Source organism: Trichosurus vulpecula, chromosome 3 (assembly GCF_011100635.1).
Source record: "Trichosurus vulpecula isolate mTriVul1 chromosome 3, mTriVul1.pri, whole genome shotgun sequence".
NCBI classification, from domain to species: Eukaryota; Metazoa; Chordata; class Mammalia; order Diprotodontia; family Phalangeridae; genus Trichosurus; species Trichosurus vulpecula.
In genome coordinates, this window is record NC_050575.1 from 408,849,309 (window position 1) to 408,876,344 (window position 27,036).

Genomic DNA, 27,036 nt, shown 5'->3' on the forward strand with positions numbered 1-27,036 from the left:
GGAAATTGGGGCACAGGATCCAAAGCCTCAGAGCTCCCTCCTTCCCTCTCTCTTTTCCTGATCTCATTGTGAACGAGTAGGTTTTCTTTGGGGAGGAGTGGATATATTTTCTTAGGTCTGGGTGATTTGATCTAACATGAAGGCCAATCTCTGATTTCCTGTTCTGATACAGCTATAGTTTTCTCATTGTGGAGGGCCCAAATCTTCTCTTCTGCCCTTTACCCATTCTTTTTAATTCCATTTAACATTTCCTTAAAGGAATCCAAGTTATAAGAAGCTTCTCTTTGGTAATTTGAGTAGTCATTCATTAAAAGCATTGCATTTCTTGAGGTAATTCATTTTCTTCTATTCAAAAGAAACCCAGATTGGCCAACAGTGATAGGGGTCATCATGGGTCAATTTCTACCAATTAGTTAAATACCTGAAGATTTGGGTCATACAACAGAGACATATAGCTAGCTGCTGTCCCCTTGAGCGATAGCTTGGGAAGTCTGGTTCCTCTTGGGGACTTTGCCAAGATCTTACTTTATTCTGGAATTTGTCTTTTACACGAAGTAATGTGGAGTACCTAAATTAAAAACTGTGGTTTTGATGAGTTCCTAACCTTACCCTGACTAAACTGTAAACCCTGTTCCTCATTAGTCCTGATGTATAGGTTTTTACTAGTCCCCACCAAAGGGTGTTCATCTGGTCCCCACTCACAGAATGTCTGCCTTGGGGAACCCACAAAGAAGTCTCTACCCTGTGGCGACAATGACACAGACCATGTCCACAAACCCCTGAGCCCTTTGTCCCTTAGCCGTTGATCAATGTTACCCTTTCCTGGCCTTTATTCATCCTTGCACCAATTTTCATCTTAATAAATGAAGTCAAGTGAAAGAGACAGGAGCTTGGGATTCAAGCAGGGAGGCATTTACTAGACCCTAAGGGTGAGATGGCAGGCTGGACATCAAAAGGTTGAAGTTAGTAAGAAAGCAACTGGACCACTCCTCCAGTGGTCATGGAGAAGCTCCTCATCATCATGAATCCCACTTGTGACACCCTCCAAATGCAGAAGATTCTAAGATGAATTGAAAGCAGAAAAGTTTTATTAGCAGGAAAATAAGACACTTAAGAAGAGGCCCACCAGTTCAAAGTACAAAGGAGTCAATTACTTGTGGTTGAATGAGTAATTGAGGTAAGTGTCCTGAACAGAAGAGGTGAAAGAATTCACCCTCCCCCACCTGGGGAAAGGAAAGAGGTAGAAGGGCAGCAGCTACAGTAGGGGGCCTACTGCCATCAGCCCTGGACCCTGGGCACAGTGCTAGAAACCAGGAAGCATCATCCAGTTACAGCACATGCTGCTCACTGCACCCCTTCTCCAACATCGGTGGGGAGAGTGGAAAGTGGGATGGGTCAGGGCAGTGTGAGGTAAGAAGCCACCCAGCCTCTGCACTTAGTAAGCACATTTTTTAAAAGTTGTAGTTTTGACTTGTTAATCATGAGATGCTGGTTCTCTGTGTAATTTGGAAATGCATTCAACAAAATTAAAGTCACCTGATTGGTAATGGGTTTGTTTCAAATTGGTAAACTTTTGTTTCCATCATGTTAAGCAACTTTCCATAACTTGGATGCTATTAGAGTATGAAATGAGAGAAACTAAAAAGACAGTTGAAAAATTCTTTCCCTGCTAAACCTGTCTTAGGGTTTGTAACTGCCATTTAGAAAACTGGTTATTTTGACCTCAGCCTATAGTTAAGAGGAAGTTACAGCTAAAACAATTTGGCTCTCACTTATGAAAATTGTAAAATTGTTAACTGAAATATTTGGGTTATTTTTAATGCTAAAACCTAAAACTGGAAATTGATTACTGTGTATGTTTGTATGGAAAGGAAGGATGGATGCAGCCTTATCTGGATTGGTTCCGCCCATTCAAAGCAGTCTTCAGGGCTGATCAAAAGAAACAATGCACAGCAGCTCTAAGGGTAGATGGGGTGGAGAGGAAGCCCCTTTGCAGGGTTTCTTGTCAATCCACCTGATTTTGTAAACTGCCAAAAGAGCTTGTTTGGGTTATGGAGACCCAATGAACTTGGCTTGCTGAGAATTTTCAAGAATATAGAAAGGATATCTAATGATTGGGTTTTATACCAGGACAAATTTTAAATCTGAGATGTAAGTTCTGGTAAATTTTCCCCTAAGCTGTGATTAGTGAAATTTGCTGTTTGATGTAAAAGTTTATAGGACCATAACTGATTTTGAGTTGTCTAATGAATGATAATAATCCATAAATAAATCAACAGTCAATAATCCACCATCTGAGAGAAATGCCACAAGCTATTCAGAGAGAATGTGACACAGGTGGAGGTCTGCATCTGGAAGAACTGAAAGGCCAGTTTTAGCCTCATTCTAAGATGGGATCCTCCTGACTCAGTTTCCCCATTGTGTTACTTTGAAAAGGAATGTTACCCACCTGGATATGAGGTGCAATTAATACTGCATGGTTGGAAAACTGTGAATTATCTGAACTCAAGAAGAGATAACGATGTTTTATAATGTCATCCTTGATATAATCATGTCACTGGTTTTCCTTTTCTGTAAAATTTCTATAATAGGAACAGATGGTAACTCAAAGATAGGCACAAGATGCAAGCATGTGAGATCTTGCTGTTTTGACCTGAATGTATAGTCAAACAACAAATTTACTCCAACAACTGGGTAAATTAATACTCAGGCTTGTCATCTGCCTCCCTGCATAGTCATATGAACTATTGTCCCATAGACTAAAGGCTGGGATAGTAAAAGGTATGTTTCAGATTTGAGCTATTTAGGCTAAACTTATATTCCTTTCTATATTCTAAACAAATTAATAATTATATTATTCTATTACGTACTGAAACTAAAGCAGAGACATCTTCCCTTTGGTTTGGAGAAGAGAATTTCAGTGCAATCAATTTTCTTAGAGGGAGGTAATCTTCTTACTTAAGTATCCTCCCAAGCCTCTTCTAATTAGAGTAAAAGTCAGTCCCTGGTAAATTCATTCGCTTCAGTATTGAACCCAGGGGTGAAAAACTTCTACCTAGAAAATTATTGTTACTTCCCAGTAACATCTTATCCTTCTAAATGAACTGGAATCAGAGTGGAAGTTCTAATGCACTCTTGCTGTTTTGTTTTCCCCCATTCTGACATCACTTTTAATTCCCCCCGAATTTGGGCCCTGCTTTGTCAGATTTGTACCTTCCAGACTATGGACCATTCAGCTATGGTTGATAGTGAACAGTGAGTACCAGCCCATGTCCCCACCCACCCCACTCCCCACTGGACCCTGAATGCAGTCTGTCCTTGGTTCCAGTCAACCCCTCTGTGGGACCTCCTCAAGGCAGGGACAGCTGTATGGCCCTTGATAGCAGGAAGCAGTTTCAGAATCTGAGACTTTGGCCCTTACCCCAAAAGATGTTGGGTCCCATTTTTTTTGAGGAGGGAGTAATGTGGTGCTACTGATGGGCCTGTAAAAGACCATGTCTTTGAAAGTAACCCCTCCCAGAATTTTCCCATACATTTCAGCAACCCAGATCACTGGCATCACTTTTTCTTGTGTGAAAAATTCCACATTTTATTTTTTCCAATTACATGTAAAAACAAAATTTAAACCATCCTGAAAAAAAAAACTGAGTTCCAACTTCTTTCCTTCTCTCTTCCCTTTACTCGGGGATTGTGAAGTGAAACTGTCTGTACAATATAAGATGGTCCTGGGCCCAAAGCCAGCAAAGGTTCCTTATAATCTTCTTCTGAACAGTGGTCTGACCCCTCTACTGTCAGTAAGCTGACAGCACTCCAATCACACTGTTTTCCAGGCCCAACCATCATCATTTTACTTGCGGCCTCCTAAGTTGTCTTGGGTTCGAACACTGTTTCATTCTGACTTTTTGTTTCTTCTTCCTATCTAGAATTGGATTCAAAGCATCATTTCATTGTTTTGAGGAGGACTTGGGAGCGTTCAAGTGAGTTTCTGCCCTTACTGGGACATCAGGGCTCCACCTGCCTTCTTAAAGTCATAAATTTAAATTTTCCTTAATGACACTATAAATTTCTGTAGACTGGAAAAAAAAATTGTTGCCCCCTTATGTGTCTCTTCTCTGCTTGAGCAGAGTTAGAAAAACAAAGAGATAGATTGTCTTCTTGCAGGCTTTGCAAATTCAGCAAGTGTTCATTTCCACCCTGTTTGCTTTAGTTGATCTGGCCACAGTAAACAGTCTATTTAGATTTACCAAGACACAAACCATCTACTGTAGAGGAGTTTCAGGAGGTCCCTTTGACTGTCCAGAGCCTTGGATTGTATGTGACTATCAGCCCAGGAGCTTCTTGTGTGGTTGGTTGCTCCTTTCCATTCCCCTGCCAAGCTAGTTGAGCAGGAACAAACATGGGAGGCTGATTAAATAGAAATGGCAGCACCACTTACCTTCCTAGAAGCAGATGCTTTTTTACACAATGGTCCTACTCTTCAAGTCCATCAGGGGAAAGCCTTCCTGATCAGCATGACTGTTGGGTTACAAAAATCAGTGAATGAGAAGTTTCTTGATTGTCATAGGCAGTAGCCTGAACATAGGCTAATACATACATATAAGTGGCCTACACGAGACCACAAAATTTACTCAAATCACCCCACTTTTTACACCCTTGATCAAACACCTCTCATTTCTTCCTGTCATCAAACATTTTCCTGCAGTTGACATAATATTGATGCGAGTTAATTGCATAATTCTGGAGACATTCTGTTTTTGACAACATCCAGGTGTCTTCATTACTCAGTTCTAGAGTTTATGACCCTATTTCCTCCGTTTTTAGTTTTTCAACCTGGTGGGATGCCATGACTTATTTCAGCATTCTGGTATAATTAGAGAAAATTTATCCTTCACCAGTAACCTCCATGTTCCAGAGAAAGCCATGTCCTTGTGGTACACATTCATAATTTCTTCCTAGTATGTATTGAGAAAGGAATTTATAATTTTCATATTAATCAATGTGATATGTATAATAAATATACTAATTATTTACTTTTTTCAAGAGCTGGCTGTCTGGCTTGGCACTCAGAGCTCACAATGTAGCTAAAATCGATTAATCAAAACTGACAAAGATCACAATCACTGGACCTTCAGGGAAGTGGATCAAAGTTGGAGAAACTATTCCTCTCACAGAACTCTGGTTCTCTACTTTAGGGGAGGGGGTTATCACCCCCAAAGACATGGCTCCAGAATTTTGTTGTGGGACTTCTGGATTTCTTGTGAGAAACCACTAAAGGATTCTTTGTAACCACCTTCTGCCCTCCTTCCCCTGTTGGGATTTAAAAATAAAACCTATGCTTTTACTTCAGCTAAGGGAACATTCCTCATTCTGACATCGATTAAACAATCTGATTACTGGCACTCCAGTTTCTAGGCCTGCTTTGTGTGACTCCAAGGATTCTCAGGGTAGAGAATGGCTCAGTAAAAATCTTGTTAACAGAATCCATTGAGGAGAGGATATGAGACGATTTCTGGTTGAAGGCCTTCTTACACTGAATCCATAAATGGCTTGTATGCAGAATTTTCTGCTGTCTACAAAACTCTATATTCCATTTACATGCCTCTCCTCAATCATGTCAGTGATGAGATTTATATCTTATATGAATTCTCTGATGTGAAAAGAGGGCTGCCTTTTGCCTGATGGCTTTAACACGTGGATTGTATTTTCTCCAGCGTGGATTCTCTGATGTTTAACTACACTGCAGCTGACTCTAATATCCTTTCCAAACTGATTACATTCCTAAGGCTTCTCTCCAGTGTGGATTCTCTGATGTTTATTAAGATGAATCCTCTGTGTAAAAGCCTTTCCACACTGATCACATTCATAAGGTTTCTCTCCAGTGTGAATGTTCTGATGTATTCTAAGACTGGAGCCAACTCTGAAAGCTTTTCCACATTGATTACATTCATAAGGTTTTTCTCCAGTGTGGATGTTCTGATGTGTTCTAAGACTGAAGCTGACTCTGAAGGCCATTCCACACTGATTGCATTCATAAGGTTTCTCTCCAGTGTGGATGTTCTGATGTATCCTGAGAGTGGAGCTGACTCTGAAGGCCTTTCCACACTGATTGCATTCATAAGGTTTTTCTCCAGTGTGGATTCTCTGATGATTCACTAGACAGGATCTGTGGGAAAAAGCCTTTCCACACTGATTGCATTCAAAAGGTTTCTCTCCAGTGTGGATTCTCTGATGTAGGGTAAGATTGGTCCTCTGTGTAAAAGCCTTTCCACACTGATTACATTCATAAGATTTCTCTCCAGTGTGGATTTTCTGATGTAAGCTAAGCTTGCCACTGTTTGTAAAAGCCTTTCCACACTGATTACACTCAAAAGGTTTCTCTCCAGTGTGGATTCTCTGATGTAGGGTAAGATTGGCACTCTGTGTAAAAGCCTTTCCACACTGATTACACTCAAAAGGTTTCTCTCCAGTGTGGATTCTCTGATGTAGCATAAGATGGTACCTCCGTGTAAAAGCCTTTCCACACTGATTGCATTCATAAGGTTTCTCTCCAGTGTGGTTTTTCAGATGTTTATTAAGATGAGTTCTCTGTCTAAAAGCCTTTCCACATTGATTACAATCATAAGAATTCTCTCCAGTGTGGATCCTATGATGTACATTAAGATTCGCCCTCTTTGTAAAAGCCTTTCCACACTGATTACATTCATAAGGTTTCTCTCCAGAGTGGATTCCCTGATGTACTCTAAGATTGGCCATGTTTGTAATAGCCTTTCTACACTGATTACATTCATAAGGTTTCTCTCCCGTGTTGATGTTCTCATGTACTCTAAGTCTGGAGCTGACTATGAAATCCTTTCCACATTGATTGCATTCATAAAGTTTCTCTCCAGTGTGAATTCCCCAATGAAGAGCAGAGATTTCTCTCCAAGTGAAGTCACAGGGACCATCACCCATCAATCTTTGCTCCTGAGTTTCTTCCACAGAAAGGTTTAGGACTGCAGGAGTCTTCTTCACTTCAAGTCTGATTTCTCTTTCTGAAAGAAACAAGCAAGAAACATATACAGACACATATATAATTATATCCCCTTCCCTTTATTGGCAGAATATAAACTTCTTTACATCCTCTTTCCTCAGGCAAAGAGAAAGATCTTCAAACTTCGAAAGTCTTCAAATGGGCAGAACCAATTATTTCAAAAAGCCTTAGCTCACATCCCAAGGTTGATTTAGTTTACAAAGAGCTTCACTACACTGGATCCTCATAACAAACCTTTGACAGAGGCAGAGTGTCCTTATCATATTGGAAACATTTGAAACTGCCACAATCATGGACCATCATGGACCAACCATGAAATCCTCATGGACTCCCCACAAGCTTCCTACAAAAACCAAGGCCATGAGCTCAGAATGGCTCAGTGATTTGACTCAAAATCCCTAATGTGAGACATGAACTAAAACCTGTGACTTGGCATGCTCCCTCCCCAGTACTAGAAAGATTCCTTCCACTCAGTCCTTCCTTTTCACTTTCATCTTTTTGCACTTTCAATCCCTTCTTCACAGATATTATGGCATTTGGTGTACACATACTAAATATTCAAATTATTTCATGATCTCTCATATTTGTAAATATAATGTAATGTCCATAGTAACAACTTCCAATCTTCTTCTTTTGTCTATTGCAGTATTTGAGGTCACATGAAGACTACCAGTACTGTTTTTTGTATTTACCTAAGATATAAAAGATTTTGTTCTGGCCTATTTAAATTTTTTTGAAAAAAACTTTATTTTTTTTTTGCAAGGCACTTAGGGTTAAGGCACTTCTCCAGGGTCTCACAGTGAGTAAGTGTCAAGTATGTCTGGTGGGATTTGAACTCAAATCATCCTCATTCCAGGGCTGGTACTCTATCAACTTCTCCACCTAGCTGCCCTTTGGCCTATTAATTTATTTTGATAGTGATTACTTATTTCCTTTTTTAAAAAAAGTCTCTAAATCTCTCTGCTTACTAAAATAAAAATAAATTCCTTGTAATGAAGATTGTAGATGTATAACCCATGTGAGATTGCTTACCATCTCATGGAAGGGAGGGGAAGGAATGAAGGAATTAGGAATTTTAAATTTAATCAAATGTTAAAAATAGTTTTAATATCTAATATGGGAAAATGAAATATCATATTGTAAAATAAAATGTATTTGTACTAAAAAAAATCTTCATTAATAAACTTTAATATCAATTAAGTTGGGTGTCTTTGATTGAGTCTTATTAGGTGCTAAGCCCCAGGCCCAAACCCCTATCTATGAGGTGCTAAGACTAGGTGGGAGTGAAGCCCTCAGCGTCCGAAGGGGAGTTCCGAAGACCAGAGCCAATAATAAAATCTTAAGTTCTGGTCGCTCAGATGACATTTGATGATGGCTAAAGAGTGCATAAAAAGAGAGAACACAGCTATTTGCTTAGGGCTCTCACTCTTGAAGGTGTGTTGATGTGGACACTCTGGGCAGCTGTAGTTAAGAACCCTCCAGCTTCTAAACCTGGATGTCTGGATTTTGTTAAACTCTGGTAACTATGCATTGAGATTTGAATCAGAAAAGGTTTGTCTGTTGATGTTTGTAACTTGTATTTGCTCTGAAGTCCAGCGTGCTGGCTTTTTCCCCTGAACTAAGTAAATGATATTTGTATGGTGGATTAAAGTAAGATTGTTAACTCCTTAGTGTTGCTTTCCTTACTAAAGCAGATCAAAACAATCTGGGCTTGCAACAATCTGCTAGCGGCTGCTGAAGGGGTTTAAGACCCACTAACAACCAGCACACAGAAAACTGCCAACACAGGTTCATTTCTATAGCACAATAATATTCCATTATAGTCATATACCACAGCTTGTTTAGCCATTCCCCAATTGATGCACATGCCTTCACTTATCAGACGTTTGTTGTGAGGATCCAGTGCGGTGAAGCTCTTTGTAAACTAAATCATTTGCATATTTTTGTACAAATAGGTCCTCGTGCCTTTTTTTGGATGTTTTTGGTATATAGACCTAGCGGTGGTATTGCTAGATCAAAGAGTATGCAGAGTGTTATAGCCCATTGAGCAAAGTTCCAAATTTCTCTCCAGAATGGTTGGATCAGTTCACAACTCCACCAGCAGTGCATTGGTGTCCCAGTTTTCCCACATCCCCTCCTATATCCAACATTTTCCTTTTCTGTGATGTTACCCACTGACTGGTGTGAGGTAGTACCTCAGTGTTGTTTTCATTCGCATTACTCTGATCAATACAGATTTAGAGTATTAATTCATATGACTGTAGTTGCTAGCTATTATTTTTATCACTATGATTTTAATTTTAGACTACTTCTTGCCAATTCTGTTCTCCTTCTCAGACTGTGATTTTTCTCACTTCTTGAATTCTCTCATTTCCCTGTGAACTAAATGTATTTCCATTCCAAAACAGTCTCTTTTCAAGTAGATCAACTAAGATTGAGGTTCATTTTCTGTTCCTTCTTCTCCAACTATGTCCATGTTTTCATACTATACTGGGAGCTCCCTGACAGTAGAGACTTTCTTTTGACTTTCTTTGTACCCTCAGAGCTTAGCACAGTGCCTAAAACACAAGGTGCTCAATCAACCTTTACTGATTGCCTGACTGGGCCCAGGGCTGACAGCAGGCCTAGCCTCTACTTCAATCCCTCCATTCTGATCTCTTTCCTAGTTGTCAAATTCATATTCTCATTTCCATCATGGTTCTGTCTTTCTTGCACCCATTCACCTCTAAGTGGTCACTTTTGTTAGGTTCTAACCCTGGTGGAACCTGACCAGACCCAACCCTGAACACCACAGAGGCTTCTTTGTAAGCTCCTGAAGGGTCTCATACCAGGGGACACCTTCAAGTCTCTACTGCCCAGCTCCCTAAGCAGAGGTGGTCATCACCTCCATGAAACTGGCCAATGATTCTCCAAGAATGGGACAGAGAATGAGCCACAGAGGTCAGGAAAGGGACTTGGGCTGATGATTTATGCAAAGTCTAGCCTTGGATTACTTCCAAGTAAGGCATCGGCCTTCACTCCTACTCATGTGTATGAGTAGAGATGAGATGTGAGAAAACCATGAAACCAAGTTGCCTCAGTCCACTACAAATGTAGGCTCCACAGTCTCAGCTGAACCCTCATTGACACCTCTCTAACTACCTCCCTATGCCACTCACCACAGCAGCTTTTCCAAATCTTTCTTTCCTATTGCTCCCTTAAGGCTCCTACTCTTCCTGCTCCCACCCCACCCATTGACACCTTCTTGGCCTCCTATTTCATAGTAAAAGCTGGACATTTATCAAGAGCTATCTTATTCTTCTTATCTCACATTCCTCAGATGCATTCTTTTCATTTTTGGGCTCAGTATCAGGTAAAAAGTTCATCCTTTTTCTTGCTAAAGCAAATTACTTTAGGTATGTAAATAATTGCATTCAATCCCTCTTCAACCTTGGTACCTTCTTCCCCTAGAATCTGCATTTTTTTCACTGATTTTCACTCTCTCCCACACTAAGGACTCCTTTCCTCTTGTCACAAATAAAACCATTTCTCTCTTTCCTCCATTTCATGGTCAGATAGCTAGAGATGGCCATTTAAAAATGGTGTCTCCAACTCTTTTCTTGCTTTCTTTGAAACTCTCTCCAGTCTGGCTCCCAACTTTCTTCTTCTACTGAAACTTATTCCTCTAAAATTATCAACGATCCTGAAATTCCTAAATTCGATGGCCATTTCTTGATGCTCCTTCTTCTTGACTTTTCTGCAGGGTTTGGCACTGTCAGTCACCCCTTTTTCTTGATACTCTCCTCTCTAAGCTTTAGTGACTCTCCTCCCTCCTGGTCCTCCTTTTACCACATGCAAAATGAAACTCATTCTCTTTCCCACAAACCTCCCATCTCCTTACATTCTTAATGTTATCTAAGGCATCTTCAACAGTCCACGCTCAGAGATGAAGTGTCATGCAGTCCTCATAAACTCTCACACATTCACACTCCTGACACCATATCCACTCTGTAGCAAAGTCCTGGGATTCCACTTGTGTGACATCTTTCCCACATACCCCCTTCTCTCCCAGCACTGTCACTGTCTTGGTTCAGGCCCCAGTCGCCTCACCCCTGAGGTATTTCAGAGTCTGCTGGTTGTTCTAGCTACCTCATCTCCCCCCATTCCAGTCAATCTTCCACCCAGATGTCAAGGTCATCTTCCTAAAGCTCTCACTTGATCATGTCACCACCCACTCAACAATCTCCTCTGACTCCCCAGCAAAGGGATTCAATGTAAAATCATCCCTAGGGTTGATGATAAGGCACTTTATCACCTCCCCATCTCCTACTCTTCCAGTCTTTTTTCACCTTGTTTCCATCTCCCACCCCCACCCCCACATATGCTATAATCCAGTCTTATGGGCCTCCCTTCTATTCTGTGAACAGGACACTGCACCTCCTGACTCCTTGGGTTTTTCTCACTATCCCTTTTGCCTAGAATACTCATCCTGGCTTCCCTGAAGACCCAGCTAGAGCCCAACTTCCACAATAAGCCTTTCCTAGTCTTCCCCACTTTAGGGCCTTCCCCCCTTGCCCAGCTCTAATTTAAGCTGTCCATACTGGCTTTCTACACAGTTGTTGACCTGTTCACCAGATTGTGAAATCCAGGAGTGCTGAGGACTACCCTTGCATCTCTTAATGACTCCAATGCATAGCAAAGGGCCCGGCATGCAGCAAAATCTTAATAAATATTTGTGGGTTTGAAGAAGCTCTAAGAAAGAGCTCATCTTGGAGAGCCTAATCCCTTTTGGCACTTTCAAGAGATTTCATTCCCCAAATTCCAAATAGTAACTTCTTATAAGATGATAAATTTATCCCTGGAAGGGAGCTGAAAGGCCATGGAGTCTAACCCCCTGGGAAAAATGAGGCTCCATGGTTCAGAGACTGGCCCAGGGAGACACTGTTAATAAAAATATCTGAAAAAGAATTCCAAGGCAGGCCTTCCTGCCCCTAAATCTAGCACTTCCTTCACCACAACACAGAGCAGCCTCTCATAATCACAGCTCTCATATACCTGCTTTCACCTCACTCACCTGGACAGAGGCTCCTCAGGCCTTCTTGCTCCAGCATCCATGGTGCTTCCCTTTGCTCAAAATAGGAGATCACATCTTCTCTGGGAACTGGAAGCCCTGGGCATGGGGAATCAGTTAGGGATGAGCATGGGGAGAAATTCAAAACTGGTCAGATAAGCCACAAGCCCAAGTAACAGGGACCTTGAAGAATCATCCTTTGCCCAGTCCCCCTAACTGGCTCCTCACTCCCTGAAACCTATATAAACAGTGTGTACTATTCATTCAGGGGGTGTTTGTCTCCTTGGCTGAGTTTTCTACTGGCGAACTCAACCTGGTTTGTCCAAATACTATTTCTCACATACTCTTAGTTATTCCTGGCATCCAGAGTGGCATGCAGGCAATGACCCCAGGGTGGTTCGCAGGAATCCTGAAGGATATTTTCCATAGCATTAATTTTGGGGGTTCTGGGGAGAGGTCAGGGAGAAAACCTTGGAACCCCTTTGGAGTCAGAGAATTTGATCTTGTGTACCTTCTTCATGAAAGGATGGACCCATTGCATGGTTTCCATTGTCTAGAAATCAGAGGCAGCTGCTAGTGCAGTAGAGCAAGCCCTGGGCCTGGAGTCAGGACTGCCTGGCTTTAAATGCAGCCTCAGACAATTAGTAGCTGTGTGCCCCTGGACAAGCCACTTAACCTCCGTTTGCCTCAGTTTCTCAAGGGTTAAATGGGTGTAATAATATCACCTACTCTGCAAGGTTATTATGAGGATGAAGTGACATAATATTGTAAAGAAAGCCCTTGGGCCAGCTTGTGGCAAATAGCAAGTGAAGGTAAATGCTTATTGCCTTCCCTTCCTTTTACACCATCTGTGCTGGAAGTTCAGGGTAACATGAAAGAAGGTTAAGGACAAACCTCCTACACCAGCCACAATGTATGCTTGTTAAATAGAAGAATATTCCAAATATTAGACCCATCCCAAAGAGGGAGGGGCTGCAAGGAAAAGCTGCCTGGGCAGTTTTCTGCGATTTGGCATCAAAATTCATGTCCAGGCAGAGGTTAGACCAAATAACCTCTGGGATTAGTTCCATGTCTGAGATTCTTCCACACTGATTGGAGTTTTGACCTGAAGATGTCTAGAATTGGTAAGAGACTGCATCAGGAGCAGCAAAGGAAACTCTCAGCTTCCTATCACACAGTGGAAAGACTTTCTATAGGAAAACCAGGTAGCATGAGGGTCTGGCTCTTGGACACAGGAGATATACACTTTCTCTAATAATTGACAAATGCTCCAAAGTCTGCACACTAGGCAATGAAGACATTCCCTTTGACTGCAGAGTGAGCAGGGAAGTGTCCTTACCCAGGGAGAGCAGGTTCCGGGCATTCTGCACCATGACCTCCTTGTATAATTCCTTCTGAGGATGGTCCAAGAGGTCCCACTCCTCCTGGGTGAAGTCCACAGCCACATCCTTAAAGGTCACTGTCTCCTACATCATCAAAGTTTGTAGAATTAGAGCTGAAAGATACTTCAGGGTTAAATCCCCATTAATTTATAGGAAGAAATCAAGGCCAAGAGAAGGGATTTGCCCAAAGATCATCCTCTTTATGAGTGTCAGAGTCAACTTTTGAAACTAGTCAGTAAGATCCTCATGGAATTTTGAGAAAAGCACTTTATATCATCAGTTGGAATAAGGCTGACAAATGTCTGATTATGGAATGTGTCTCCTTGTAGAATCAGGGAGAATGTGTGTTCTGTCTGAGGCAGATTCATTGGTGGAGGAAAAAGAGAGAGGGGGTAACGTGAAATTGCTTCCTAATGAACCGGTATAAGTGATATGTATTCTTAAAAAAGTCTGTGAGAAGATGGTAGGTAGCAGTGCGTGAATATTAAATATGATCACTGAAAAGAGAACAAAGTAAAGGAAAAGATCTAGTTTGTTTCCTGAATGGCTGAAATAAAGTTTTATCTAGAAGGAAATATGAAGAGCATTCTAAAAAGATATTAATCAGAATCTGGACTGTACAGAGTGGTATGAGAGGGTTCCCACAAGTGAAGGAACTTTACCTGTAATTACATAGAGGGCTTAAGATCACTCTGGGTATGAAGCTGTTATAGACAAAATAGCTTATCTTGTGAGTGCAGAAGCAGTGGGGCTGTGGGTACTTACCGGAGGCTGCAGGTCTTGGTTTGGGTTTGAGGTCAGAAGGGAGAACAGAAGGAGGATCTGAGGCCAGAGGCATCATAGCCCTACCCCAGGACTAGAGGTGATTACAAAAATTAAACTATTACAAAAAAATGCACAGCCAGAGGAGAAAGAATCCGACTATAGTGTATTGCTATGTGAGTAGAGAAGATCAGGGTTATTCTTCAGAGGAGGCTACTAAAACCAATAATGTCAAATAGTCACCTGCTAAAAAGGATTTATGGAAGAATTTAAACAAGACTTGAAAAATCAAATGAGAAAGGTTGAGCAAAAACTGAGGAGTAGAATAAGAACAATGCAAGGGAAACAAGATTATGAAAAGAAAGTCAACCAATTAGAAAAGGAGTTCCAGAATCTTTTTTTTTAATTACTTCCTTCATTTTTTGTTTTCAACATTCACTTCCATAAGTTTTAAATTTTCTACACCATCCTCCCCTTTCCCATCCCCATCCCAGGACAGTTTGCAATCTGATATAGGCACTACATATACATTCTTATTAAACATATTTTCACATTAGTCATGTTGTATAGAAGACTTAAAATGAATGGGAGGAACCATGAGAAAGAAACAAAACAAAACAAAACAAAAGAGAAAAAATAGTCTGCTTCAATCTGCATTCAGACTCCATATTCCTTTCTCTGGATGTGGATGGCATTTTCCATCATGAGTCTTTTGGAATTGTTTTAGGTCCTTGAATTGCTGACAAGAGCTAAGCCTATCAAAGTCAGTTATCGCACAATGTGGCTGTTATTGTGTACAATGTTCTCCATCAGTTCATATAAGTCTTTGCAGATTTTTCTGAAGACCGCCTGCTCATCATTTCTTCGCAGGTTTTTCTGAACACTGCCTGCTCATCACTTTTTATAGCACAATAGTATTCCATTACATTTATATACCTCAACTTGTTCAGCCATTCCTCTTGGCCACCACAGAAAGAACTGCTATGTGGCACCTTTTCCCATTTTGATGGGAGATTCAGAATCTTAAGGAAGAAAATGACTCCTTGAAAACCAGAATTGGGCAAGGGGAAGCCAGTCCATTTATAAATGTTTGTTCCTATTTTATATTTTAAAGTTGTTTTCTCTAGAAGCATAGCAAGTATGTAAGCATGCCCAAAAGAGTCTGGCACACTGGACCACAAGTACATTCAAAGTCCAGAAAAAAGAGGTCTCAAGCTTAGACCTCACAGGGCACAGGGACAATTCAAAGCTGTTGCATGAATGGAAATTCTCTTCTCCTTTTTCAGTGGCTCCAGGATGTTCCTCTGGGCTACAATGCTTTGTTGGGCTTCAAGGGTTAGTTTTGTGTGGTTCAGAAGCTGCCATTTCTCGATGTATCTAGCTCTTGGCTCAGAATTCCAGACACAAAACAAAATAATCCTCCCTAAAGCCTTGACGAAGATGGGAAGCAAAAAGGCTCTATCCCATGGACGATAAATAGGTTTTTTTTTTTCAATTAAGAAAAAAATCCCCTTTCTTTTGTTCTGACCTCCACCCTCATTGAAAATGAACTGGAAAACCAGACCCCTATTTTCAACATGTAAAATCATGTAAAGCCCAATTTCACATTGGCCATGGGCAAAAGTTTCATTCTGGACCAAGTCATTCACTTATATCTGAAGGGGAGGCAGATGCATGCTTGATTAGTCCTCTGGAATAGTGGCAGATCACTACACGTATCAGGATTCCAAGTCTTTCAAGGTAATCTTTACAACACTGTCTCCATATAAACTTTTTTCCTGGTGCAGTTCCCTTTGCTATGCATCAGTTCCTATACATCTTCCCAGACTACTCTAAAAGCACCCCGTCATCACTTAGAGCCCAACAGGACTCCATCACATTTCTGTAACATCACTGACTGCAGTGTTTAACTTAAAGCCAGTCTCTGTGCCCTCCGGGAGGAGTGTCTGGGCAGAGCCTGTGTTCTCCTGGGTCCTCCTGTTCTCCTAGAGATATTGAATGCTGCCTCACTCCAGAATCTCAAGGACAGCTCAGGCTGGGGACCTGGAGGCTTTCAGTGCTCCACAAGTGGTCTCATCTGTGGCAAAGCTGACTGAGGCTTCCCTTGCCCACAATGGGATCCTAGTTCTGCAGGCTCCTGATTTGGTTTTCAGCCTTCTTGGCAACAGTAAATCTACTGAACTTGGCCACTATCAGCCAGCTGGCAAGTTCTGCACGTCCCATGTTTGACTGTGATTCCTGCCCTGGTGATTCATATATATGCTTCAGGCAGGGCTAGGAGCTGGGACTGAGCCACTGCTCACATCCTAGGATCTGAGCCAGACCAACAATGTATTCTAAATCTGATTCTCCCTAGGAATTCACCTTAGACTCTCCAACTGCTCCTGACCCCTGAAGGCTGCCTCTAGGCCCATGTCCTCACCTATCCAATTCAGGCCTAGGTAGTAGGCCACCAAGATGTCAGCTGGCACCTGGTGCAGGTCACGTGGGTCCACAAGCTAGGTTCCACCCTCTGCTCCTCACACTCTCTCTTCCCCACATCTCATCTGTCGTCCAGCTCTGCTGATTCCACCTTTGCCACATCTCCCATAAATGATCACTTCTCCCCCACCTAATATTGCCTCCACCCTGGTCCAAGCCCTCATCACTTCACACCTAGGCCATTGCTACAGCCTGCTGGTGGATCCACCTGCCTCAAGCTTCTCCCCACTCCAATCTGTCATCTATTTAGTCACTAAAGTGATTTTTCCTAAAGGGAGGCTCTGAGCATGTCACCACCCTGTCCCTCCACTCAATAACCACCAGTACAAAATAAAAATACAAGTCATGCAAAGCCCTTTAGAACTTAGTCCCTACCTGGATGTACTCTTCTATCCAGTGATCCTGGCCTCCTGGCTGTTCCATAAACAAGACCCTCCATCTCTCAACTCCACACATTTTCAGTGGCCAGCCCCATTTCATTGGACAGCCCCACTGTCACACTCTTCCTCCTTATCTCTGCTTCTCGCCTTCCATAATGTTGCTTTTATTGCTCAGTCATGTCCACCTCTTCATGATTTTGGGGTTTCCTTGGCAAAGATACTAGAGTGGTTGGCCATTGCCTTCTCCAGTTCATTTTACAGGGGAGGAAACTGAGGCAAACAGGGTCAAGTGACTTGCCCAAGGTCACAGAGCTTGTAAGAATCTGAGGCTGAATTTGAACTCCTGTTTACTGACTCCAGGTCTGGCAGTCTACCCACTGCACCACCTATCTGCCCTACTGGCTGCACTGGCTGTCTTATGTCCCAACCTCAGTCTCATCTGTGGAAGCCTTTCCCCTCTTAATTCTAGTGGTTTCTCTCTCTTAATTATTTCCTATTCTGCAGAATTCCCCAATCTGTTGTGAGGGCCTTCGGTAACTGCATTGTCTCTTGCCTCTCTGTGTGTCCCGAGAACTTAATGAATGTTTATTGATCAGTTATCTTAGTGCCAGATTTCTTCCAGGAGCTTTTCATCTTCCTCCTCTGCCAAGAGCATTGGTCCAGGAGTCAGGAAGACTGATCTTGGGGACAACCTGGGCTCACATGAAGCCTCATACACTCATAGCTATGTGATGCTGGGCAAATGCCTTAACATCAGGGTCGGTTTTCTCAACTTATATTAACTGAGGATACTGTCTCTGGGCATGGCAGAATCAAGATAGCAGAGTGAGGAAGCAATGCACTGAACAGGAGTTCCACAAACAGCTAAGAGATCTGGACAATGTACCAGACCAAATCCTGATGGGGAAAACCACAAAACCCTGTGAGTCCTGTGTCCAGGTCAGCACAGGGGAAAAGGGAAAGTCCTTGGAGTAACAGGGCAAGAAGATTCAAACCCAAGTCAGGGAACTGCAACAGGATGGCTGCCACTGGCAGCTCTCTCGCCCTTTACCCAGGCCCAGCTCACATAACCAGGGTCAAGGGAATCTGTACCAAGCACCAGAATTCCTGGGTAGGGAGACCCTGAGGAATGAAGCAAGGAAGAGTAGAAGCCTGCAGAATCAAGGGTGTGGTTCAGGATGCCAAGCAGGGTCTCCCTGCCAATTTCCAGCCCAGCCTCCAGTGGAGTAAGGGCAGTAGTCCCAAAATAAAAAGAAACTTACCCTCTCTGTGCCAGCCAGCAGAGTTCATTAGTTGGCCAGTATAGACTGAACCTGGTAGCAATCCACTCCTTTTTTTCTTTTTTTCTTTAATTTATTTAATATATTTAGTTTTCAGCATTGATTTTCACAAGAGTTTGAATTAAAAATTTTCTCCCCATTTTTACCCTCCCTTGCCCTCCAAGATGGAATATATTCTGGTTGCCCCGTTCCCCAGTCAGCTCTCCCATCTGTCACCCCACTACCCTCCCATCCCCCTTTCCGTTCTTCTCTTGTAGGGCAAGATAAATTTCTATGCCCCATTACCTGTGTGTCTTATTTCCTAGTTGCATGAAAAAACTTTTTTTTTTTGAATGTCTGTTTTTAAAACTTTGAGTTCCAAATTCTCTTCCCCTCTTCCCTCCCCACCCACCCTCCCTAAGAAGGCAAGCAATTCAACGTAGGCCACATGCAGATCATTATGTAAAACCCTTCCACATACTCATGTTGTGAAAGATTAACTGTTTTGCTCCTTCCTAACCTATCCCCCTTTATTGAATTTTCTTCCTTGACCCTGTCCCTTTTCGAAAGTGTTTGTTTTTGATTACCTCTTCCCCCTGTCTTCCCTCCCTTCTATCGTGCCCCCTTTTTTTATCTTCTTCCTCCTTCTTTCCTGTGGGATAAGATACCCAATTGAGTGTGTATGGTATTCCCTCCTCAGGTCAAATCCGATGAGAGCAAGACTTACTCATTCCTCCTCACCTACCCCCTCTTCCCTTCCTACAGAACCACTTTTTCTTGCCACTTTTATGCAGGATAATTTACCCCATTCTATCCCTCCCTTTCTCCCTCTCTCAATATATTCCTCTCATCCCTTAATTTGATTTAGTTTTTTTAGATATCATCCGTTCATATTCAACTCTACCTGTGCCCTCTGTGTGTGTATTTTATACACACACACACACACATATATATATATATACCTACATATATAGACACACACATATATATATATACATACACATATATATATGCATATTCCTTTCAACTACTATGATACTGAGGTCTCATGAATCATACACATCATCTTTCCATGGAGGAATGTAAACAAAACAGTTCAAATTTAGTAAGTCCCTTATGATTTCTCTTTCTTGTTTACCTTTTCATGCTTCTCTTGATTCTTGTGTTTGAAAGTCAAATTTTCTATTCAGCTCTGGTCTTTTCACTGAGAAAGCTTGAAAGTCCTCTATTTTATTGAAAATCCATATTTTGCCTTGGAGCATGATACTCAGTTTTGCTGGGTAGGTGATTCTTGGTTTTAATCCTAGCTCCATTGACCTCCGGAATATCATATTCCAAGCCCTTCGGTCCCTTAATGTGGAAGCTGCTAGATCCTGTGTTATCCTGATTATTTTTCCACAATACTCAAAGTGTTTTCTTCTGGCTGCTTGAAGTATTTTCTCCTTGACCTGGGAGCTCTGGAATATGGTGACAATATTCCTAGGAGTTTTCTTTTTGGGATCTTTTTGAGGAGGCGATCGATGGATTCTTTCAATTTCTATTTTATCCTCTGGCTCTAGAATATCAGGGCAGTTCTCCTTGATAATTTCTTAAAAGATGATATCTAGGCTCTTTTTTTGATCATGGCTTTCAGGTAGTCCAATAATTTTTAAATTATCTCTCCTGGATCTATTTTCCAGGTCAGTGGTTTTTCCAATGAGATATTTCACATTGTCTTCCCCTTTTTCATTCCTTTGGTTCTGTTTTATAATATCTTGATATTATAAAATCTATAATACCTTGAAGTCACTAGCTTCCACTTGCTCCAGTCTAATTTTTAAGGTAGTATTTTCTTCAGTGGTCTTTTGAACCTCCTTTTCCATTTGACTAATTCTGCCTTTCAAGGCATTCTTCTCCTCATTGGCTTTTTGAAGCTCTTTTGCCTTTTGAGTTAGTCTATTTTTTAAGGTGTTTTTTTCTTCAATATATTTTTCAGTATTTTTTTGTGTCTCCTTTAGCAAGTCATTGATTTGTTTTTCATGGTTTTCTCGCATCCTTCTCATTTCTCTTCCCAATTTTTCCTCTACTTCTCTAACTTGCTTTTCCAAATCCTTTTTGAGCTCTTCCATGGCCTGAGGCTTTCTTGGAGGCTTTTGATGTAGGCTCTTTGACTTTGTTGACTTTTTCAGGCTGTATATTTTGGTCTTCTTTGTCACCAAAGAAAGATTCCAAAGTCTGAGAATGAGTGCGTTTTCGTTGCCTGGCCATGTTCCCAGTCAACTTACTTGACCCTTGAGTTTTTTGTCGGGGTATGACTGCTTTTAGAGCAGAGAGTACTTTGTTCCAAGCTTGAGGGGATGCGAAGTTGATTTCAGAGCTATTTCTATACAGCTAGCTCTGCCACACCAGCACTTCTCCTTCCCCAAGAACTGCTAACCTGGACCTGATGCAAATCTTAAGCAGGCTCTGCACTCCTGCTCTGATTCACCACTTAATTCCTCCCACCAGGTGGGCCTGGGGCTGGAAGCAACTGCAGCTGTAGTTCTGTAGCTGCACCACCCCTGCTGTCCCAGGGCGGGGTGGGGGGGGTGGGCCCAGTGTGGTTGAACCGGGAACTCTTTTCACTCTGTCCCCCGAAGCTTTTCCCACTAAACTTCTCTGTTGTCTTTGGTGTTTGTGGGTTGAGAAGTCTGGTAACTGCCACAGCTCACTGCTGCAGGGTGCTAGGGCCTGTTCTGCCTGGCTCCTGGTCTGGTTGGTCCTGCCATCACCCATGCTGAGCTCCGCTCCACTCCGCTCTGTGCATGATAGACCTCATCCAGTGACCATCCAGGCTGTCCTGGGCTGGATCCCTGCTTCACTCTGCTATTTTGTGGGTTCTGCAGTTCTAGAATTTATTTAGAGCCATTTTTATAGGTTTTTGGAGAGACCTGGCGGGGAGCTCAAGCAAGTCCCTGTTTTCCAGCTGCCATCTTGGCTCTGCCCCCCGCAATCCACTCTTAAATGGACTCAAACTTAGAGAGCTCTGAATAGTAGGGCAACAGTCTGATTTTGCTCTAGATCAGACCACTTTGGGAACACTGAGAGCTCATAGGCCTCTATCTGCCCCTGTGATCCTAGAATAAGACAACCCTCAGGACCCCGAGGAAGCAGCAACAAGAGCAGCCCAGACATTCCTTCCAAGGTGCTGCAGAGGAAGTAGGCTGAAAAAATGAGCCAACAAAATAAGAACCTCACCATAATGAATGGTTATGGTGCCAGAAGAAGTGGAGACACAAATACACAAGAGTGACTCAATCTACAGGCACTGCCTCTGAAAAACACAGCTTGGGCACAAACTCAGCCAGAATTTCTGGAAGCATTGAAGCAAGAGTTAAACATGTTTGGAAGTGGAATGAGAGTGTTTGAGGGGGAAAGAAATGAGTAGTATAGAAGAAAGAATCAAGGAGTTAACAGCTTGGCAGACAAGGTACAAAACCGTGGCCAAGCAACAAGTTCTCTAAAACTTTGAATACAACAAACAGAAGCCACAAGGCAATAATAGATATGAAAACAAATTCAAAAGGTTGAAAAAAACAATCAGAAGTAAATGTTGGTTATCTCATCGTAAAAAATTTCATCGTAAAAACATATAGAAAAGAGAACAAGGGCAAATTTAAAATAATATTGGACTTTCTGAATGCCATTTAAAAAAAGGAGCCTCAACAGATTTCAAGAAATCTTAAAGCTGCCCAGATGTCTTATAACCAGAGCAGAAAGTCAAAATAAACCACAAATCAGTTCCTGAAACATATCTCTGAATGAAAACTCCTAGGAACACCACTGACATAAACACAGAGCTAACATGTGAATGAGAAAAATACAGCGAGCAGTCAGGAAAACAAAACCAAAAACAATTCCAATACCAAAGAGCCACAGGATCACACAACATTTGGCAATAACCATCATTTAAAGAGCACGGATCATGGAATAGGATATGACAGAAGGCAAAGGATATGCTCTTATAACCAGGAGTAATTTACCCAACAAAACTGGGTATAATGATATAAGGGGAAAATGTCCCATAAGTAAAGGACCTCCAAGCATTCTTGATGAAAAGACCATAACTGCAGAGAGCTTTTGAAGTTAAAACAGAAGTGAAGAGAAACATAAGAAAGTAAAGAAGGATGAACTAGCCTAGGAGAACAAAAAGAATAAAAGATAAACTATTTTCATTCAAAAAGGGGAAGGTGATATTTGTCCTCTCTGATTTCTCTCAGGGCTCACAGAGGGAATCAAATTAGAGAAAACCTAGAAGGGGTTCTGCTATATCTTGATCTTAAGGAAAAGGTGGAAAGAGAGGTATACAAACAAGGAGGTGAGAGTGGGGTGCGGGGAACATGTGATGGCTTGAACCTTAGTCCTCTAGTCAAAGGAAGGAAGAACATGAGCAACACAGAGTTACCTGTAGAAATACATTTTACTCAGTAGTGAAAAGGAGAGAAAGGAGAGAAAGGAGAGGGAATTAGAAGGCTAGATTATGGGAAGGATTAAACCTAAACAAAACAAATTCAATTTTTATAATTCTTTTTGAGGTGGAAAGAAAGAGAATCTGAAGGATAATTCATAAATGTGGTATAGATGAACAAGTAAGTTCAACAAATGTAATGGGATATTATTTCATTGACCTTGAATTAGCATAGAGACCAATCAAGACTCCAGAGGACCAAAGAAACATGCTGCCTACGTCTCCTCTCCCCTCCCCTCCCCTCCCTTCCCCTCCCATCTCTTCTCCTCTTTCCCTTTCCTCTCCCTTCCTCTGTTCTCCCCTCCCCTCCTCCTCTGATCAATGCAATGATCAGTCATTTCCAGAGGAGTCGTGATGACATGTTGCTTACCCCTTGATAGAGGGCTGACACTCTAAGTACTGGTTGATACAATTTTCTTTAGCTATAACAATTGAGAAATTTTCTTTAGGTTGACTACATTCATTCTTGCAACAGAATATCGTTTTTCTTGCTTTCTCAGTGGGGGGGGGTGGAGCGGTGTGTGGCAGAAAGGGAAGGGAGAGATGGCTAATTTCTGATGTAAAAAAATGATGAATTTTAAAATGAGGTAAAAAATGTTTTCCTCCAAATATTCCAGACTACATAAGTAAAAATAGGATGGGGATAATGGTACCTACCTTCCAAGGTTGGTTGTGAGGGTCAGTGAGATATTGGGAAGGTGCTTAACTCAGTGTCTGGCACTTAGTAGGTCGTTGATAAAAAATGCTGGTGTCCTTCCTTCACCCAGTCTTGAAATCAGACTGACCACTCACCTGATGTCTGTCAAAGGAAGGCCCCTCCCCATTTGGGAAAGGGCTCCTACCTCCTAGAGTTCTGTCCTTCCCCTCATACAGGGTTAGGCCACTTTGTTTTTTTTTTTTCCCACAAAGGCAACAAAGCTGTCCCCAGGACCTGACTTACATAGTTGGCAAAGGCTTCATGTTCCTCCCTCCAAGCAGTATTCTAAGGGTCTCTGGACAAATTAGTGTGGCTGCCTGGCAACCTAAAGGCCTAAAAGTCTATTCTTGTGAAATCAGGGTCCTTCAGCTATGATACATTTCCCCAAATGGCACACTGCTACACTTTGCTCTGCTGACCAGATGAGGTGCCACAAACCTTGTCTACTCAAGCTAAAGAACTATGGTGTCCATACTGAATATCATTTTTATGCTATACTTAAATGAAGCTCCTTTTGCTTGTTGAATGACCCAGGAGTGTCTGATTTTTAGTTAACATTTAAACTGAGTATTGGCTTGAATCAGTTCCATCCGTTATTCCTTTCCCAGGTCAATCTAGGATTTGCTCCAGCCTATGGGAAACTCAGATTTTCCAAGTAGCTGTCTAAGGGACCTTGACACACTAACCTGATTCTGTCAAACCATCCTTTTCTCCTAATTGCTCTCATAGTCTCTGCCAGTGCATGGCACACTGCACAGTGTAGACCAAATTATCTCACCAGGAAGCCAATCTGTACAATAATATGGTATGTGGTGAAGCTAGTCCTGGTGCCCAGGACCAACAGAGGCAAGGGTGAGAATCCCAGGAGCCTCCTTTAAACAGTATAGAAGCTGTCCATCATTCAATCACTGCCAGGGCAGGTCTTAGAAACACAGCAGCAGCAGGATGGCCCCAGAGCAGTCTGCACAAGAAATCTTGGGTTTGTATATCTAGGGCCTTTCTAAATGCTCATTGACTTGATCTGAGAACTGGTAAAGGGGAGAGCTTCAGAGGGACCTGGGAAAGCCTGCGTGAGCTGAGGCAGGAGGACACGAGCAGCACCAGGAGAACAATTTCTGCTCTGACGACTGCACAGCAAAGGACAAGAGCTGGGGGAGCCTTCAGGGCTCTGCTCCATGACTGCCCAGACAAGACTCAGGGTGAAGGGATTTCCTGGACCTTCAGGTGGTACAAGGGAGGCCAGAAGAAAGAGAGAGGAGGAGGAGGAGCAGTCTGTAGGGGGAGGAAGTGATGGCAGACACTAAGAGAGCCAAGACACGATTCCCGGGTAATAGAGACTAAGGAATGAAGGGGTCACCCTTGTCAGTCAGCTGTAAGGAAGGGGAAGTTAAAAAAAATAGAGGAGAGGGTAGTAGGTGGTAAATAGATAGAGCACTGGCCATGGAGTCAGTAGGACCCGAGTTCAAATCCAGCCTCAGACACTTGAGATTTTACTAGCTGTGTGACCCTGGATAAGTTCTTCACCCTGATCTCCTCACAAAAAGAACTTGGGATGGCAACATTGGCGGGAGGGGGCTGTGCCGCACTCAAGACACCAGGGTTGTAAAGAATCAGATTAAAACACAGAATGTGGGAGCGGAGCAGTGTTTTTAATACTCTATTCAATTTCATGCTTCTTTTTCTAAAGAAATGATCCATCAGGCAGGTATCACCAGCTCCACAGACCATGCTCTGGTTCTATGGAAATGGCTGGATTGCTGATGTGGCTCAAGCCTGTGGATGGACTGCACTCACCTGGGCTGGGGCTCGGCTGCTCCCAGGGGCCATGCCCTCTGAATCCAGGCTCCCTGTGTAGGGAACAAAGGAACCAAAGTGACTCCATTTTGTAAACTTTCTCCATCTTATCTCTGGACTTTACCTACCTCAGGGAACTGCTCCTCCACCCTTTATGGCCCCACAGATGGAGAAGCAGGGAAAGCTCTTCTTCATAGATATCCCAACTAATCAAGGAATGTCCTAATTTTAAGCCTTTCTGATAACCAGGAGATAGCCCGGAGCCACCTGGAAAGTCCTTGCCTTCTTTACCTCTACACAGAAAAGCCCATCTGCCCCACCTGTATGTAACCTTAATCCCAGGCTGCCTGCCTTGGTGCTCCAACTCTGGGTGATTGCTATATGTTATACCTTATAATAAATCTTCTATTTTCCCTCCTGCTTTGGTGTCTGGATTTGACCCAATACCTGCTTGGGCCAGGCCTTGGGTGTCTGCAGACGGAACTGGGGAGGGAGAAGGATCCCAGAGAGGGAGAACTCTTTCCCCTCTCCTTCTAGGCACTAGGCTGCCCAACTGGGATTTACAGAGGGCCAGGGCCTGCCCTCAGGGGAAAGATTGTAACCAGTAGAGGGGAAGGAGGCAGCAGGGAGGGTCAGGCTCAGAAATGAGGAGGATCTGAACAGGAAGACTATTTCTGTCCCTGTCTTGCTTCTCTCCTGTCTCCCTCCCCTCCCCATCCTCCTACGCAGCCCCAAGAGGTAGAGGGGGCTTGGGATCCCAGGCAGGATGAGACCAGTCAGAGTTCTATAGCATAGACTCTGGAATGGAACTGCCAGAGAATGCTTATGGAAGTCTGAGACTCTGAGACCCAGTCTGGGATTCAGCCCCCTGCATGAGATCTGAGGGCTCTGAAAGAAGTGAAGGCAGGAAAGCAGAAGACCTGGGAAAGAAGAGCAGGGTATTGTCTGGGAGGCAAGACATTCGAACATAGCTCATGGCAGGGAGGTCAAGGTCCCTAGAGTGACAGATGGATTCCAGGTGGACAGTCTGAGAAAGCTAGAAGACTGTGTTCTGAGGTCTAACAGGGAGCTAGGGAGGACACCTGGGACCCCCTGGTAAAGCTTAGGCTCAGAATCCCTAAAGGGAAAATAGAGAAAGGGAGCCACGTGCCTGGGACATGAGAGGGAAGCAGCCCAACAGCTGATAAGGGCCCAGGAAAGAGCTTTGTTTCCTTCATGCAAGGAGGGGTCCTCAGGGCAGGCAGAACTCCTCTATCCGTATAGGGTCCTGGGTCTGAACACAGGAGCTGGGAGCAGGAAGACAGGACACCTGGGTGCTGATAGGAAGGCTGAAAGCAGAACTTCTGGGTCCCTATGGGCAAAGTCTAAAGTTTGGGAAAGTGTGACCCAATGGGAAATCTGGCGAGGGGAACCCTGGACATTTGGGGAAGTGATTGGGAGTCTGGAAGAGTTAGGGTTGGGTAGCTCATCCAGTGGAGTGGGAAGGGAGGCAGGTGTGCTCCTCGCAGACCTGGAGGACACTCACCTGAGGTCAGATGGGGAGGATGAGACCTAATGGCACCTGCAGCCAGCAAAAGGCAGGACCTTTGTGGAGTCCTGGCTCTGACCCAAGCGGGACCCGCACATACAGAGCTGGCTTCCAGAAAGCAGAGATTTCAGCTCCAGGGAAGAATGCAGAGATCTCAGAGGTAAGGCTTCCTGCTTCTTGCCAGTCC

The 27,036-nt window shown here is 42.9% G+C and overlaps 1 protein-coding gene across 1 annotated transcript; it reads right to left on the bottom strand.

The window, feature by feature from the left end:
* Window positions 1–3,570: 3,570 nt before the first annotated feature.
* Window positions 3,571–27,036, bottom strand: LOC118843397 (zinc finger protein OZF-like). Its single transcript, XM_036751025.1, has 5 exons — window positions 26,847–27,036; window positions 25,322–25,374; window positions 13,420–13,546; window positions 12,084–12,179; window positions 3,571–7,031 (listed from the first exon to the last, which is right to left on the bottom strand). The coding sequence occupies exons 2-5, from the start codon at window positions 25,352–25,354 to the stop codon at window positions 5,779–5,781; spliced, it is 1,509 nt and encodes a 502-aa protein (XP_036606920.1). The 5' UTR covers window positions 25,355–25,374; window positions 26,847–27,036; the 3' UTR covers window positions 3,571–5,778.

Bases quoted from the DNA above. Each gene is read 5' to 3' on its own strand.
- LOC118843397 (XM_036751025.1), bottom strand. From the start codon at position 25,354: ATGGCCCCTGGGAGCAGCCGAGCCCCAGCCCAG. The intron at 13,547-25,321 runs GTGAGTGCAGTC...TTGATGATGTAG, and splicing joins GCAGCCGAGCCCCAGCCCAG to GAGACAGTGACCTTTAAGGA. The intron at 12,180-13,419 runs GTAAGGACACTT...CCCCATGCCCAG, and splicing joins CCGGAACCTGCTCTCCCTGG to GGCTTCCAGTTCCCAGAGAA.